Source organism: Rhodamnia argentea, chromosome 7 (genome assembly GCF_020921035.1).
Source record: "Rhodamnia argentea isolate NSW1041297 chromosome 7, ASM2092103v1, whole genome shotgun sequence".
Taxonomy (NCBI): domain Eukaryota; kingdom Viridiplantae; phylum Streptophyta; class Magnoliopsida; order Myrtales; family Myrtaceae; genus Rhodamnia; species Rhodamnia argentea.
In genome coordinates this window covers 28120812-28139476 of record NC_063156.1, presented here as the reverse complement: position 1 = coordinate 28139476, position 18665 = coordinate 28120812, and the positions used below count along the sequence as shown (strand labels likewise).

General features: G+C 38.8%; 2 protein-coding genes across 2 annotated transcripts; both read right to left on the bottom strand.

The window, feature by feature from the left end:
• Positions 1 to 658: 658 nt before the first annotated feature.
• Positions 659 to 3476, bottom strand: LOC115749692 (beta-1,4-xylosyltransferase IRX9-like). Its single transcript, XM_030686626.2, has 3 exons — positions 2699 to 3476; positions 2180 to 2396; positions 659 to 835 (listed from the first exon to the last, which is right to left on the bottom strand). Exons 1-3 carry the CDS (start codon positions 3349 to 3351, stop codon positions 659 to 661), a joined length of 1047 nt encoding a protein of 348 aa, XP_030542486.1. The 5' UTR covers positions 3352 to 3476.
• Positions 3477 to 4160: 684 nt separating this feature from the next.
• On the bottom strand, positions 4161 to 12194 carry LOC115749759 (importin subunit alpha-9). Its single transcript, XM_030686725.2, has 11 exons — positions 11987 to 12194; positions 11256 to 11499; positions 9854 to 10007; positions 9505 to 9607; positions 8329 to 8513; positions 7901 to 7980; positions 7116 to 7266; positions 6002 to 6083; positions 5865 to 5923; positions 5485 to 5790; positions 4161 to 4603 (listed from the first exon to the last, which is right to left on the bottom strand). Exons 1-11 carry the CDS (start codon positions 12033 to 12035, stop codon positions 4430 to 4432), a joined length of 1587 nt encoding a protein of 528 aa, XP_030542585.1. The 5' UTR covers positions 12036 to 12194; the 3' UTR covers positions 4161 to 4429.
• Positions 12195 to 18665: the final 6471 nt, after the last annotated feature.

Here is an 18665-nt window from a genome sequence, read left to right as displayed (position 1 = left end):
ATATAATTTTTAATAGTATCTTAATATTTTTTTTCATACCTTTATTATTTCTTGTCTTTTTTTTTCTTTTCTTTGCTAGAAAAGAAATAATTGATAAATTCAAAAATATCAAAATGTTATTTAAAATTATCTACGTCGGCGTCGACCATAGGATAGTTGGTGTCCACATCAGCGATTTCCAACCAAAATTCGCCGGATAGACTCAATTGATAAAATATGAGAAGATTTAGGACTCAATTGGCAAAAAAAAGTTTATAACTGAATTAACAAAAACGCAATATGTTTAGAACTTTTCAGATAATTTTCCCCGTGTATATACATGATTTCCTTGGGATCCAGAAGATTAGGAGGTTGTAAAGGGAAGGGGAATTATTTTTATAAGGAGCAATGATATTGGTAATCCTTAATCTTTTTTTCCTAATAATTCTTCGGCATGGTTTGTAAATTTTTTTTTACTTTAATTTAGTCTCTAAACTTTTAAATTCCATTCATCATACGTTTTCGTTAAACAAGTTAACGATGTTGGCTAACTGGTCGTCAATTCGCACTTATTACTAATAAGTTATTAGCTCAACTATTGATACAATGAAAATCGACAAATTTACAGAAAAAAAATGATACAGGATTAAAAAAAGATTGAAATGAATGAGAAATGCCTTCAATGCTTCGGTTGCACGTCTTTGGATTTTCCTCGTAACTGTTCGATTTTCGACATCCCGACATCAATCTGGATTTCCTGATGCCAGACCATGTTGTTGGAGCAATCTATTGCTTGAACACCCTTTGGTTTCGTGTCGTCCTCAAGGACAATTTGCTTCATAAACTTCAACAGATCCTTAAAACAAGCAAGACGAGAGAATGAAAACCTCTTCAATTTAAATTATTACAGCGAAGAAACAATCAGAAAAGGATAAACAATTTCAACGAGTTTTGTTTTGTTCGGTCTGTTTTATAAGATAAATTGGAGACAATTACCCAAAAAAAAAAGGCCTAAATCTGAACCTTTTTGCATATGTGCCAATTCATCCTAAACTTTTTTTTTTGTCAATCCAGTCCTAAACATTTTGCATTTGTGTCAATTCAGTCCATCCGGCCAATTTTGACCAACCGACCACGATGTGGATTTTTTTACCAAATATTATAATAGTATCTTGAACTTTTTATTTTTTATTTTTCTTTTCTCTTCTTTAGTTTTTTTTTTTTTTCTGGACTTAGGGGCAAACTCCATCGCCACCACTCGGCGAGGGCGTTGTGGCAGCCGCTTAGCCAAATCCGATGAGGGGCCGCGCACCCTCACCTTTGCCTAGTGCCAACGAGGGCTTTCTAGCCCTCGCCTATGGCTAGCGAGAGTCGGCCGACGACCCCTTGCCAAGCCTAAAAGGAGGGAGAAAAAAGGAAAGAGAAAAAAATATAAAACGTCCAAAGAATAATTAAAATAATAGTTAAAAAAAAGTTCACGTCGGCGTTGGCCGGGTGGACCGAATTTGCACCAATATAAAATGTTTACGACTGAATTGGCACAATTGCTACATAGGTTTAGACTTTTTTTTATAATTACTACATTGATTAGGTGTGAATCCTGAAATCATATGAACTATTGAACCTACCGGGGTCTCGTGCGTGAATCTATTAGACCTACTAATAAGTTAAACGGTCCAAATCGTTTGAACGCCCCCATGTGTTCGAGGGAATCACTTGTTACGGATTCACAAGATAAATCCAAAAGCCTAATGCTTTCCTATTCCTATGACCTACCCTTCATGGAAATCTATAAATAATTGGCAAAAGGTTGGAGGTTGGCCAAATTTCCTACCGAACTAGGCTTATCAATTCGGACAAACCTAAAACATTTTTATTTTTGCAGCATAAAGATATGATCAGATCCTTAAGTACTCTCTACCATATTTTATAATTCATAGAGCTGGCACCCATCGTTGCATTTGCATTGCACCTGTAAAATGTCGCATCTTTGCTGAAAGGCCATGCATCTCTTTCTGCTATGAATTGTCAACAGGCCAACTTTAAATATGCCTGAATCTGCTAGCCCTATTTCAAGAAGGTGTCGATTCCACATATTTAAAGCTTGCTTTTGAAGCAATTATTTTGATGGTTCTTATCACGAAATCAAGCAATCTAAGGCTAGGCACACTAAGACTGGTGTGGCTGCCTGTCTGTGTACCTGGGCGGCATTGGCCGTGACGGCGGTGGGATGAGCGGATGATGAAGATCGACCCCATCTTTCGGGGTCCCACAGAATCGAACTGTTGAATGCAAAACTTGAAGGATGAATCATCATCAATGGAGGCCTTGGGTCTGTGTCATTGCTCTGGTCGCCATCATAATGCCAACCTCTAGCTTGTGAAGTAGGTTTGCACACTGGCCACTTCCCCAACACCCTGCAGGTAGCAAATTGGTAAGATATGAACTCAAAAGGAGAATGAAGTATTCTCATCAAGAAGAAGGGAAAGAAAGAGTTCTAATTGTTTGGCTTCAGACTTGATGATGAAGTATGGCATTCATCCCTTGCTTCTACTCGATCTCTGCTTAAGATTGAAACATCAATTGGTGCAACCAACACCAGTTTCTTTCATTACCAGGCAGTCCGAAACAGCAACAAATGAAAAGATGAAAGAACATCAGAAACATCCTGAGAGAGATGGAAATTCGAATGTAAAGCGACTTTAATATTGGTGCATACTCTATCTCCCTGAGCTCCTCAAAGAAGTCCAAGTCATAAGCATTCGAAGTCATCGCAAAATGGAGGATCCCGCTTATCCGGTGGTGCTCGATGTGCCGTAGAGCAACGTTGAACTGATGATCGGTTTCTGCTTCCGGGTCGGAGAAGTTCTCCCTGGAGACCAAATGCCGGTACATAATGCCGGTGTTCTTGAGTATTCCCGATACTTCATTGGATTCGGATTGCCGCTCCACAATGATCCAGAGCAATGGCGCAGGAACAAGTCTCAAGGTGTGGGACAACCTTCTTAGGAACACCCCTTGAAACTTGTCTTTTGTCCTTGTGGGTGTGACAATTATGAGGAGTCTTCTTGGAATCAATTTGACTACCTCTTCTTCTTCTTCCTGTAACTCATCCTCTCCTCCAGCTACAGCTGCCACGGCCAGTTTCTCGGTTTTCGAACTTGCGTTGACGATGCTTATCCTAGATTTCAGCGCTGTCTGAGGAGAGAAATCCGCTTTATCTGAGGTACCAGCAACACGACCGGCAAAAGTGGAGGCCTTAATTGTCTGAACGAAGCCTGCGAAGAAACCGATAACCAGGCATACAGAGAAACGGAGAATGGCTCTTTGCCAATATTGGGCTTTCTTCTTTGATCTTTCCACGGATCCCATCTCTGCAAAAACAAGTTGAGAGTCACTAGAATCTTGAGCTTTGAGGCAGAAATAAACTAACAGTCTGACAATGAGGTTTGATGCACCACACCAGTCATCCAGAATATCTTATGGGCAAAAGGAGCTAATAACATATATGTTTATACATAAAGAAGCACGATTAAAATATGATGATTTGGATCTAGAGTGAAGGTTTGTATTTGGGAGAGGTAAGGAGCAGGGCAGAGATCCAAGTTGTTCACTGTCATAGGCAACCTTAACGTGCATGCCTGAATTTAACAATTCACTCAACTTGGTAAAAACAGGAATTGCTTCACTTGAAACAAAAGAAACACATCAACATATATACAAGGACTTGAACTAAAGATTGGACAAACAGTGGTTAGATCGAACCTGTCAATTAGATTATGCGAAAGGACAAATCTCTATCAACCACTCTAAGATTGTACTAATTGCTTGAGATCTTATTCCAACTTCGACTTGAATAAGTTCTCTCCAGTTATGTGAAATTCTGCTGTTTATGAGATTGACCTCAATGTTCCTCCAAATCAGATCATCTCATGCACCACCGCGAACGTTTCAAAACTAATGAACATCGGGAAAGGTACAGGCAGAAGTGACACTCCGAAAGAGTTGAAGCTCCGAATTTCCGGAATACGCATATAACCAGAAGGATTTGTGTGACGTGGGCACGCGCAAAATCGCTAGGATATAAATTTCTATGCACACATCGGGAAATCATAACCAATTCCGGTCTATGGACATAGCAAAAGCGCGCGCTCGATGTCCCGAAAAGAAACATGTAAGGATGGAATAAAATGTATTCCCTATATTGCTTTTCCTTGAGCAAAGACATTCCAGCAAAAGACATGCCAAAGGAGGCCGCAAGCGCGTCCACAGCCAATACGACAAGCCATGACCGGAGAGAGAAAAACCCATCAAAATCTGCACATTGAAGAGGTGGACTTTCGCAGCTATCTCATCTTCCTAAAATTAGCTAAAATGATCCACAATAATTTCACAGGCCTAATGTACACAATTGCAAGTTCAAAAGCCAAGCACCAGGGTCATCCTTGAATTAACCGGCCAATTCATCATCCCCGTAATCCTCCCCGAAGTACTTGTCGACCAGACCATTCGCCATATTTCGCAGGTCCTCATTTTCGTGAAACTGGAACCTTTCCATGGCGTCAATCCCATCTTCTCGCTCTACAAGCTTCGGCCCTTCACCATTGGGCATTCCCCTCAAAACCTGCCAACATGGAAAGCGGATTTAGTAAGAAAATTCCAAGAGTAACTTTCCTAGGCTTGGGAAGCCCACTAAGTTATTTACTAATTTTACTTACGACTTCCTCTCCCAAATTTGATATTGGAAGAAAACATATATAAATACATTCTTGGAAAAGTGTAGAAAATATTATACATATCTCTAAGAACTGATGCCATGAATTGAAATAGGTTTTAGATTCTTTTAAAATGTGAAAATGGGTGAGCCCCAAAGTTCAAGAAAAGAAGTAAATTGAAAGTAGAAATCACCCCAAATGGGTCACTGGCAGATCAAATGATCAGCCGTTCTCATTGCAACACTTATTATCAATATTATCATCACTGTCAGTAACTTCCCAGGGCAGCATATTTTGAAATTTTTTCATCTAACAGCTACTAGTCTAGCCAATGCATGGCTAACAAAACACCAAACGTTTCTGAAAGAAAGGAATCGCATCCTCTCTGTCAGAAAATCTTTCATGAGTAAACCTTTGTGTGCAGATTATCATCCTACAAGAAACAAACTGAGACACGAAAAGAACGGAAAATAGGACAGTTGAATTCAACAGAAAAGGTCTGAAAAAGAGAGCCTGAGATCACCCATGAAAATCTAGAATTCCGGAAAAATATTCATTTAACTTATGGGGCTACAATATTTGGGAAACTTGATCTAAGAAAAGGTAACCACAAGGATGAATGAGAACAAGGTCAGTTACCCAAGGTTTTCATCGGGTAGAAAAGTTGAGTCATTCGAGAGAAGACTAAGCACTCAACATGTGGCCCAGAGAACTCATAAAATCAATGGAAGACGGATATAAGACATCTGCCAAGGAAAATTCTATGAATCAAATATAATCTTTTCCTTACCAGCTCTATAAATTGAAGTCCCACTCTTGCCGCCTCAATATCAGCAGACCTTACCAGATCAATAAACCCTGAGAGGCATCCACCACCCACAAGTGAAACCAAGTGTTCCTGAATAAGATAGGGCCTTGCATCACCTTCTGTTGGGCCAACACAAAGATTTCCCAGGACATATGCCACCTCCTTTCTTACATCAAATGGGGCTGATGAGAGGAGGCGTAATAACCATGGCAATGCCTCACTCGAATATAGTAACCTTTTGTGTTCAACAGAACCAGCGGCTATGTTAGATAACACCCATGCTGCTTCCTACAAAAGTTGTGGTTATTAGTGACAAGGGAAGTTTAAGTTTTGTAACTAAAAAAAAAGAGGACCAAGTATACCTTCTTCAAGACTCGGTGCTCACTCTTTAAACATTTTACGAGGACCTTCACCACCCCATCTGAGATTGTAAAAATAAAAAGAGATAAACACAAAATGCAAATGGAAATTACTCTTCGTTTTCATATAATTTGCTAACCTGTGACTTCACTCCCGGGAAGAAGAAGAGCATGAGAGGTGTTTGTATCACCAGCCACAAGGTTACCTAAACCCCGCAATACCTAGAAAAAAAATATATACATATCAACAAAATACCAAAAGCAAGCATCTTGAAGTAAATCACTCCAATCCAAGACTGAACGACACAAATATGATGCTGGAAGAGACAGTAACAGAAATTTTTAAATTTATGAATATGTTAAAAGAAACTTACTTCGCATTTATTTCACCTTAGGAGAGAAAAGCTCAAAAATCAACTAGGGTTATTCAGGTTACATGACGTTGACAATGATCCATGTAAACATAAAGGCAACTAGCATTAGTATATGGAATGCTCTTTAGGCTTTCCCCATATTGGTGAAGCAATTACAGAGAAGCCACACATAAGCCAACTTTTGTCCTTAACACTACCTACCCAATCCATCCTTGACCTCCAATCACTTTTACGGACTTATCATACCTTACCCAAGATATGCACCATGTTTTCAGTTAAAAAAATTTGAAAATAGTATGATAATTAATCCAGCAGATTGACAAGAAAATATAGTATTCCCTTAATTATGTTTCAGAGAAAAAAAATGGCAATGATTCTTGCAATTATAAATGATAATGAGTAGCACATGCACTTGGAGTAGGTAAACCTCCATCAATAATTTGAAAGTGAACATCAAAAGTTCAAGATAATCTCAACATAACGGGAAAAAAAAAAAATCCCTCCCTCCCGCCCTCTCCACATTTTGCCCCTTCTTTATACTTCATGAACCACATCAGAGTTCATATGTTGGAGTTGGCTAAAGGAACTGTGGACTCCAATTGTATGTATTGTTTTACAAAACCTTAACTTCAATCGTATGCTAATGATCTTTCAAAGACGAACAAAAGGGTTGTGCTATGATGCCCTTAAAACCCATGTGCAATGGCTAAACTCCTGCAACCTCAAGCTTCAAAACTATTTTCAACTCATTTTGTACAAATCTGTCAGAAAAGTGCTAGGAGATTACTATAAACAAAATAGAGAAAAACGAATTTATTACATACAATATTCACCTCTCCTTTTCTTAGGTATGAGGTTTCTGTTCATCCATCATGCTTACCGGAATGAGCAATTGCAGACTACTAGATGTTGCCAATCGTTCCACAAGGAGTTGAACCACATCATTCTTCACCAGCAAATTAGTAGCAAAATTTGACAGGGCTGAGAGATACACAACTACCCAAGCAATCTCTGTTGCTAACTCCTCATCCCTGATAATGCCAAAACATTGCCATAAGAAGAGGATTTTTCAGAGAACGTCATAGAATTTCCAAAATAAGAATACAGCAACAAACCAAGTCCCCCCTCAGGAATAACTTCCTAAGCATTACCAACTGCATTTCTACACTCATAAGGAAATCCATGCATGTCTATGCAGGCTCCAACTTGTTCTTTATTCTTTATTCTCACAATACTTTACAAGAACCAGATTCCAACTTCTCTGTCCGCTTAAGTGGTATCTCTGGGATATACTGCACATGAAATATCCTCAAAGCGGGGAAAAAGATCCCTCACCAAAGCTCTAGGTTTGCCCAAATAACCATACTCCTGACGGATTCCTCAGCTAAAAGTTTCCATTTACCAACTCCCAGGCTGTCTTCGGAAGCATTCTCTCAGGTCGACACTCTATTTACAAAAACAGAAGCCAGCGATGCCATAAGATGCATTCTGTGAATCTACATGGATTGTGGACTAGTTTGCCAAGATACTGCATATAGAAAGCTTAAAAATGGGACCACTCGCACAAAATCTAAGTACAAGATAGGGAAGACAAACCAGTTGCCTCATATTTATCTACAAAATGCGATAGCAGAATTGTCTTTGGGATCAACAAAACCCACTTACGCCTTTTTCAAGTGCCGAACAATTGCATCCAGCACCCCATCAATTTTGATCAGATCGGTCGCTGCTCTAGAATCAGGTCCCTGCTTTCAACACACTGGAATTATTTCTTAAGTAGAATTTAAAAGAGAAGATAAAAGCATCCCTCAAGTTAGAGAAGCATAATGAATGGAAGACAATAATAAATACTTCTAGTGCCCTATGAACTTGCACATCCTATAGCCAAAGTATATTGGCTTAGGAAGTATTATGAATAGAAGGGACAGACAAATTACAAAGAACAGATTGAAAAGAAGAAATAAAATCTATTATCAAATCAGATGACAGAAAGAAATGGCAACCAAGAAGGTGGGAAAGAAAGATCCACCGTTTCTTAAGAAGTTTATCTAGCCACAGTACTTGAGTGTATGTCCATAGTGAAGAATAGAAACCTTAATTAAGTTTGACAATGCCCAGGCAGCTGTTCTCACAGTTGAACCCTTGTTTGGAAGCATCATTCTTGCAAGAGGTAGTAAGGCCCCTTGTGAGAGCAAAGTGTTTCTCAGCTCCTCTCCTTCACCGGCCACATTTCCCAATGCCCATGCACACTGCTCGGCGACAGGTAAAGAACTCTTCTCTGAGAAACAAATGCAATCACATGAGTGAAACTAGTCAGAGATGAGATTAGCGTCAAAGGGATACTTACCGATTATATCATTTAGAAGGTAATTTTTCTTTTTTTTATATATTTTTTTTTTTTTGGGGGGAGAGAAAGAGAGAAGAGAGGAGGAAATAAGAAGATTAAACTGGACAACGCACATTCAGTGATGATAGTCTGGAGAGGGATAGAAAGATGGTCCATACTTTAGGAGACAACTACAGATCCTTGATCGGGTAGACGTCTTTAACGTAGAAATTCTTGGGTATGATGACTCCTAATGCTTCTTTAACCTGATAGAACCACGACATCTATATGGCTTCTTCATCCTCTATCTAATGAGATCGCATTATACATTGATCAATACCGCATTATTGTAACCAGACTGATAATTCACACATTCAGAATGGAGAAAACCATGGAAAGACACTATGATCAAATATCACAATGAAAATGTTTCCACCAGGATGTCATGTCAATGATGGAATTTAGTTGGAATAATATTTACCACTCTACCTATAGAAGAATACATCTAGCATTTTTACGGCAACACACCATAAGATAACGGATACTAAACACGGATAACTGCCTAAAGACAATTCCTTACGTATAGAAATTACTATAAGTCCAATAATTTAGGTTTTTGCCACTGATCACGTAAACTCTCTGTAACTTTCACAGATTTCTTGAGGCAGTGAACATTTTTAGTTCATAAGAAATAAGAGTGAGTGACATCTATTGATGCTCTCAGTGGGCAAAGGTGCGACAGAATGATCTAAGAATGGTAAAAGGCCAAAGAATTAGGTTGTTTTGGATATATTCCTTTCTCTTTCAGTTTCAGCTTCAGCATAAAATACTATTTCAATCAGTTTCAATGGAATTCACACCATGATATGACATTATTTACATTCCCTGGCCCAAAAAAGCTGGTAAGACATAATTTCTACAGATAAAAGGTGTTGCAACGTACCACCAATATGAGCAATAAGCATTGGCAATGCGGGCGACAAAGCCTTTGTTTCTTCTGGTTTTCCTGCGGCAATGTTTGTAAGGCACCATGCTGCCTCAAGCAACTGCAATGTTCAAGAAAGGATGTCTAGCTCGAATGATTCTCACCGAAGCAAATGTCACACGAAATAAAAGACAAGCTTCATGTGCCCATTAAATTTGCACATGTCTACACTTGCAGCAAACAAAAAGAGATAATGATTGTTCATCCTATTATAGCAATTAACATCATGTCCTACGTGTTTAGGGTATAAACAAAACAATAAACAACAATAGCCAAAAGAAGAGCACACTCAACATAATCTTTCGACCTGTTCATCCGGAGAGCCAAAGGAAAGACACTGCACAAGAATGGGTATTGCTCCTGCATCTAGAGCAGCTTCAACAGGAGGAAACTCAGACCTTGATAACAATCGCCTTAATTCACGGAGGGCACTCACTCTTTTCTGCATTGCACCTTTTCCCCTTAAAAAACAATAAGCACATTATAAAATAGTTTGAAAATTGATAAATCCCTTAAGAATATGAGAACATTCAGCCATCAGCGGATAAACCATTTCCCTTAATTTCAAAAAGTCCGTGAAATGATTATTATCAAGGTCATTTAAGCAAATAAACTAATGATTTTCTGTCAAATTTCTAACTCTAAGGACTTATCAGAGTTAAACTCAATAATACAGATGCTAGAAGTTGCAGGCATCTTTGTTGTTAAAAAAGAAAAACAGGCTGTGAATACCTTTTCTGTCACACTTGCACAAATAACACATTTATGAGTCGCCCTTCATAGTTTCAGAAACCATAAACTGTCGAGAGTAGAACTCAACAAGCCATATAATAGGAAAAGTCATGTGGTTCTCATACACTAGAAAATTAGTGAGTTAATATGATATTAAAAAATCAAATAGATAGGTTCCGAGTGGGAGGAGTCCAAAGCATTGTTGTCAGATAACTATATCTAGATGCTCTAGACAGATCGCATGCCTTATTAGTTTAGTCCGCTCTCAAGTTACTCTGAAAGAAGTCATAGTGATACAGCAGCCCGACGGTACATGAATGTAAACAAAATATCTGAGATATATGCTTGATATACATTCTAGTTATGTATTCCGATGCATAACATGATGTTAAAGCTTAGTTTATACTTTCGATTCCTAGCACTCCCTTACTCTGCTGTATGGTTACCAGGTGTTCTCATTGACATGGTTATGGTCACTTCTGATATTATGTTCTGCATGCAGGGACGGATCTACCTTATTACATGTGGGGGCAAGTGGCCCCACTAACTTTTTGCCAAAGTACTAAAATGGCACACGTTTTTCAAAATTCTTTCAATTTGCCCCCACTAAATTTCTTAGAGTACTTAGAGAAGCCTTTTTCTTCAATTTGCCCCACTGTTCAGAATCCCATCTGAAAATTATACACTTGTTTAAACCCATAATTGACGCAGACAGAGTTGTTTTCAAGTAAAAAAGCTCCATGAATTTATCAAAATCAAATATGATACTATTACTAATTATTAAGTTTGCCCCACTGAGAACAAAATCTAGATCCATCCATGTTTGCATGGAAGGCATTGTTTATACACAATACAGAAGAGTTACTTGATGTACATTGTTAATCTATTTATCAAAAGTCAGCCATTGAGAAATATGCCCTAACTTTTCACTAAGAATTAAATGCATCGTAAGGACAAGACTTTGAGGAGACACGTACTGGTACGTAATAGCAGCCTTCAACTCTTCAACAGCTGAGGAAGTTTGAGTTTCCAAAACAGACTGCTCCTCATCAACCACCATATCATTGCCAGGGGAGACATCACCTTCCCCGTCACCGTCGCCATCAGCGCTACCACTAACCCCGATCCTGCATAACCGCTTTGCCCGAACTAATGATTCTCTTCTTTCTTTCCCCACAGCTACGGCTTGTCGCCGCCTCCTTTGTGCTGCGACATTGCCAACTAAATTTCCGAGAACAAAAGAACCATTACTCACAAAATTAGTCTCCATGAACAAAACTGCCCCAACAAAGTTGAACTCTTGAGAATACCCAGAAAGCCCATCTTCACGAATTAAAAAAAGATAAAGAAAAAATATGTGAGTTTTAACCCTACATAGTGTTTCTAACAATAGACCGAGAGCCTGCTATAGAGCTATTAAGCAAAGAAGTTTATGAGGCTCTACGAGGCTTGATGGCTCATTTCTATCCTCCGCCACACGAGTGTGGGAAGAACCAGAATGAACGATCAAAATGGAGACCGATGCTAAGCCCGAGCTGAGCGCCTACACAAGCCCATCCCCAAAAACGCTTCGCTCAGAAAAAAAGCTAGTTTCGAATATACTTCGTGATCGACTGTTCAGATTCTACGTTGATGCACCGCAAAAATCAAAACTTCAAGAGCATAGCGGCATCGTAAGTTAGAGGGGAATGGTCAAAAGAGAAGGCACCTGAAGACTTGATAGGGTCTCTTCGGACAGGCGAGGCGTCATCGGCCATTGTCGAACACCGATTAGAAGCGAGAGAACTTTATCAGTCGAGAGCGAGGGAGGTTGAAGAAGGATGGCGCAAAGATGTGAACCTTTCACCGCCTTGTCGCTGGGTTTTTTCTGCGAAGTGAAGAAGAGGAGTCCAAAAAATTCCCTCGCTGTTCAGGGACGACCCTGATGATACCTTGTGGAATATTTTAAATTAATTTTTACATAAATAATTCTTTTTGTTTTTTAGGCCTGATTACTTAAATATTGAAAAGGCAGGTCCAACCGGGAAATTATCGTTCATGAGATATATAAAGTCATTGAACATTATAAATAAGAGCTCGAAATACCTTTACTTTTTAAAATAAAAACTTGAAATGAATTTTATTTCAAATAAAAATATAAAGTGCCTTCATTATTTTAAAGATGAAATGAATTTTATTTCAAATAAAAATATAAAGTGCCTTCATTATTTTAAAGAGGAGTTTAATCAAGAGCATTTCTGTCATTTATTTTTTTTATTCTTTTTTTTCCCCTATTTTTTCCCTTCCTTCTTGTCGTGGGCCTAGGGGTGGGCGAGGCCGGCGAGGGCCACCTCACCCGGCCCTCACCGGTGACCAGCGAGTGGGAAGAGCAAAAAAAAAAAAGAAAGAAAAGAAAGGAAAGGAAAAAGGGGGAAAAAAAAAAAGGTAAACACGAAAATGCTCTAGATGAATGCACTTTCAAATTTTATTTGAAATAATGTCTACTTCATGTTCTTATTTAAAAAAATGAAGGCACTTTGAATGGAATTTCCCCTTACAAAAATGTTCCATGTATATTTATTATGTTTTGGTTCTCGTAGTTAGTCTATAAAGTAATCCCCGATCAAAATTTTGAGAAATTACAAAAACGGTCTTTGTATTATGATTAATCGTTTGTGCTTGGACCAAAAACCTAGCTGTGGGGCGTGAGAACCACGACACCCGTGCCCGATTCCTCGGTGGCAAAGACAGGGTCCATAAAGGCACTTGGGACCCCAGGTCTTTGGCAGCCATGCTCGAGTCCCTAATGTTAAGGATCAGGTGCCGGGTGCGAGTGCCGATGACAGGTCCCCAGCGGCCATGTACGGGCACTCGGCTCCGGCGCTCAAGCACGGGCCCATTGAGGTTTAATCCAAGTCCACAAAAGCTTGGCTCCAAACCCTGTGCCCATGCCACGCACCCAATTTATGTGCTCTTGCCATCGGCACCCGAACCCAAATCCATTAAGACCGAGCCCAAGTCACGAAGGCCGGATCCGAGAACCGGTGCCCAAACGGTTGTGCCCAAATACCCGGCTCCCATGCCCCACTTATTGTTGCCAAAGGCTAAGTCCATGGAAACCAATCCCAAGATCCGGTGCTTGAGCTAAGAGTCCTTGGTGGCCATGCATGTGCCAAAGGCCGGGTGTAGGTCCACAAAAGCGGGGCTTCGGACCTCGATGCCCTTGTCGGGGCACCCAACTCCCTCACCTAGGTCGTCGGCTCCTAGTGCTTGAGTCTCTAGCACTTGTGCTCGGGTTTTCAATGGTTGGGTTCGAGAAATCTTGGGTCCCGACTAAGTATCACTTAAATAACACAAATAGTTCATCGCTCTTTAGGAAAATAAAACCGACTTTTTTTTTCCCCAAATGACAGGGAAAAAAATCAATTTTAGCTGAATACCGAAAAATATTAATATTTTACAAAAAAAAAATGGAAGTATCAATTTTTTTGCTAAACAAATGAAGTTTCGAGTTTATGGCTGCGTTTAGGAAGAGCATTCTCAAGGGACTTTGGGTGTCCAAAGCACCTCGGGCCAAAATTTTGGTTTTTGGGAAGTTTTTTGAAAACATCTTTAAGCCAATGATAACATTCAAAAAGCCAAAAGCCCAAGCCAACCTTGAGGCTGCCTTGGCTTTTAGCATTCTCGGCATGCTGCTAAGAATAGTAAACAATTTTTTTATTTTGTCGTTATTGTCCTCAAATATCTTTTATGATTCCAAGTTTGCCCCTTCCAATAGAAACCCTAGATCTGCCTCTTTACTTTACCAGATCCGAAGCTGTCGTCGTCCTCATCTCTTCTTCGTGTTGCTTCTGTCCGCACTCCATCGCTCGCTCTCCGTCTCAAAATCCTTCCGATCATCCGGATTTCACCTGCATTTCTAGTGAGTTTCGTGGTGGACGCTTCGAACGATTCTTCATCATGCTTCGTTTTCTCTCGCATTTTTTGAGAATTGAGTAGATCTGGTAGTTAGGCTTCGTTTTCTACCCTTTGTTTCTCGTCGCTTGGAGCGAGACTGAGAAGACTAGTTGGTGCTCCAACCCCACCTCCCCCCACGAGCTCTTCACACTTGCCCTACACACCTTCCGTTTGCCCTTCATAGTGAATCGCCGATCGTGTCCCACAATCTACAGGCGGCTTCGTCCTACTCCAGCTTCTCGTAAGCACCGTTTCGAACTTTCATTGGAAGTATCTATTAGTGGATTTGAATTGTTTGTACAGTAGGTTTAATTTCTTGTTCGTTTCGTTCCTGTTAGTATTGATTTCGATGTCTATTTCAGTTTCGACGAATTGGGATTTCCCTTTTTTAACTAATCATGCATTGATTGTATTAGCATATTAGTTGTGGATGTTGAGTTGCTTTTTTTTAGGTGTTTGCTCTGCAATTTTTTTTTGCTTGCGATTTTTTTTTGCTTTGAGTTTCAGATTTCAATTTAGAGTTAGCGGATCATTTACAGTCAGTTCGAGTTGATAATGGGAAAGAAAGCGAAGAAGAAGCCTTTGTTCCTCATTGTCCCCCTAAAAAAAATAAATGGAAAAATAGAAGTCCCCTCATGCATAAACCGAATGCTTCACTACTGAGATATCTTGCAAGATGAGAACGATATCCTGCAAGATTTTGGGAATTGAACAATAATAATGAGTACTGCTTCCTTATTTTGGATGTTGTTGATCATGCAAAGGGTCGGTATGTAGTTTCTATTTCTAGCATTAAGTAAACAAATGCCTATGTGTGACTAATGATCGACTCCCCACAGTTACTCTTCCTCTGTTCATATTGAGCATGTCCCCGAGAAGCCGCAGTAGATGTGTGAACTGATTAGAGATATCCAAGTTGGTTGTGATCATATAAAGCTACTTCTTTGAAGGTAGCAATTGTTAGGATCAATGTCTATGGCTCTTGGTTTGTGGTTTGGTGGTGAATTGGTGGAAAATCCTTTGAAGTAGTTGCGAATTTGCTATCGGGGGTTGATTTTATCTCTGTTTCCAGCGTCATTAAGGGACTTTAGATTTGAAGTTCTTTACTTTGGGTACAAAAATGGAGAACACTGTGTCGTGAGGTTTAGGTTCATTGACCAATGCGGCAAATACTTGTTGGACCTGATTTGAGGTAAAATTTTCCTTTTATCAAGGTCCTCATGTAAGTAGCTTGCTGTAGCATTAGTTTTAGCCCTTGAGCTGGATTTTGCAGTATCCTGTTTCACAATTTAAGTGGAAGAACCAGATCCTCGATCTTCTTGTGGTGTGATATTTTAAAGAGAAGGTAATATCTCTTTATTTACTGATGCCTTGCCCCTTGCATTGTAGGTGATTGATGTTCTGCACCATGGAACACCCAATTTTTCCAAGGTAACCACAGTTTGGAAGTTACAAAGTTCAGTGTTGTTGTAGGTTCTTTTTGCCTGTTTGATTGTTTTATTTCACAATTAATTTTACTTAAAGCTGTTGGTTTGCAACCTTGTGTGTTTTTTTTTTTTTAATCTCAGGCCAAGCCTAAGGAGAAGCTTGGAAGGATATACGACGTGAAGGATCCCAACTCAATGATACACATTTTGCAAGAGCTAATTTGGATCTTGATTATGGATATTTAGTTAACCTTAATGATGTAAATGAGGGGACTAGTGCTTCAAACGGTAATTTATCTTCCGACATGGAACGATTACGTGATCGAATAGCCATGAGTTTAGTAAATATTTTAGAATGCTTGTAATTTTCAATAATAACGTAAATCTAGTATTTGTGCATATGTGACTATGTTTATTATAATGAAAGTACTCTTTTTAATTGCGAAAGAAGTCCACTTTGATATGATTTTTTTATTTATAAATTTGTTCGTACGTCCGTATCACATTATTCTCAATGCAAACACGCAATAGTGACAATCATTGTTTTCTTTTTTCAATTTTATACAAATTAAAATAAAAAAAATCTTAATTGGTTATATTAAATGACTTTTCAAACATATATTTACCAAACAGCATTTTCCCAAAAGCCTTTCTCAAGGTACTTTTCAATTATAGTTTACCAAACAACTTTTGCATTTCACCAAATCCCTTCGGACCAAAGGCATTTGCATTTTGCCAAAGGCTTTTCCCAAAAGTCTTTCCAAACGCAGCCTATATAAGGGCTGAAAGCATTTGCCAATCGCAAATTTAGGAAAACGCGTTGGAAATTGTGTTCTGAAATATTATGTGATTTGTTGCAAACTGAAAAATATGCTTGAGTTGGATCATGTCACCAAAAGACACTTGCGAATTTCTCTGTCCATTATAAGAGTGAAAATGATAACACTCGAATCTCCTTTTTACCGAGCTATAATTCATAATTAGATCAAAAGACAGAATCAGACAATTCGGTATCTATCTTAAGACATATATAAAAGAGATCGAATTGTTTATAATGCTAATTGACAATCAACTGCATTTAAATAAGGTCCATGAACTTAGCATAATATTCAATTGTGGGCCATGAACTTTTTATTTGTTCGATGTTATCCTCAGACTATTGGTACGTGTTCAATATAATTCTTGAACTATATGAAAATGTTCAATATAATCCTTCCATTAATTTAAGAACGGGACAATAACAAACATCTCCATATGGTTCAAAGATTAAATTGAACATGTACCAAAAGTTCATGGACTGTATTAGAAAATTCAAGATTTAGGGACCACGTTGCACATCGGGCTAAAATTCATGGACCATGCTGAATAAATTTAAAATTCAAAGATCACAATACGTAGTGGGCCAAAGATTAGGAACTACTTGTGTCATTTTCCCAAAAAGAAAATTAGAGCGACTTGTGAATTTAATTTTTTTCACGGAATATGATGATAATAAAATAGGCTATATTTTTCTTCTTACTGTGTTCATCTTGGCGGACAGTAGAAGTTCCTTTTTTTTTTCTTTTGGGCGAAAGGTCGATAGTAGAAGTTCAAATACTAGATATGTGGATTGTATAACCTATTTTTGGACGTCCCATGACTTTATAGCTTGTGTACCTAATATTATAATTTGATGGCTTGGGTCGAGTTGATACAATTCCAAATTTGCCTTAGACTTCGTCCACGTGTTCGTTGTTCGATACTTAACCCCGAGATCGATTGAGTATCAAAGCTTGTATTCAACTCGAAAAGAAAATTGAGATGCTCGAATTTAGTTCAGCCCAGCTTGAGTCCAAAAGAACTTGGGCTCGAGCTCTAGCCCAACAAGCTCAAATGTTTTTCTTTGGTTTATATATGGTGAATATTTTTGTATCAGAATATGGTGAGTATAGTAAGATCGCGCATGATAACACTTCTGCTTCAGAAATCAACTTCCGGTTAGAAATTGAGTTTTTTACTTCTACTCATAAGTATAATATGATTTTTCTACTTCTACTCCAGAAATTGATTTCTCATTATAGAAATTCATTTGGTAACGATTGAAAATTTCTACTTCTAAAACATTATTAACGTAAAATCTTCTATGAAGAATTATTGTTGGCGGCCGAAAATTTTCTACTCATTTTTTACTCCGACAGCCGGAGTTGGCAACGGCAGCAGAGGGCGGTGAGCGTTGGCAATCACGAGTAGCGGTAGGTGGTGAGCGGAGGCGGGTGATGGGCTGCGATCATGGCCGCGGCAGACGGTGGTCACAACGAGCAATGTTCGGCGGTGGTCACAGGCGGTGGCCGGCGGTTGTTGGCGTTAGCGGTAGTCGGCGGCGGCGGTGGGAGTTAGTGGTCGGCGATGGGCGGCTACGGAAGTCGGCGGAGGCGAGTCTAATCGGAAAGAGGGTGATAGCGTAATGAAAAGAAAGTGAGCCAAGAAGTACTTTGTGATTTTTTTTTTTTGGTCCAAAAAATACTTATTGAGTTGAGAAGTTAATTTTTTTTTAACTTCTTAAATTGGGGTAAAAACAACTTCAAAAGTGAAAATTTACTTCAGAAGTAGAAGTTTCTTTCAGAATAAAAGTTTTTACCAAACGGATTTCTATTTCAAAAATTAAATTACCAAATAGATTCATACTCCAGAAGCACTTCCGGAACGGAAATTCACTTTCGGAATGTTACCATGCACACCCTAAGTATATCAATTAATCTCATTTTTTTAGTTTCGACTTTTGAACTGGATAAAATATTCGAATAGTTCGAGCTCGAGTTCTAATCAAATTTAAGCGAGTCGGTCCCAAGTAATCATCAACCATGAGCACCTCAGGCTCGATTCCTTCCCTAATCGATATGAAGCTTTCTCTCATTTTCTTTGCCGTTATTTATACAATTTTAAGATAGATTTGTAGCTCTTCTTCATTCACTTCTCTTTTGCATAAATAATCAAAGTGTGTTTGCTGTAAGATTAAGTAGAAAGAAAAAAAAAACAGGTTCTAAC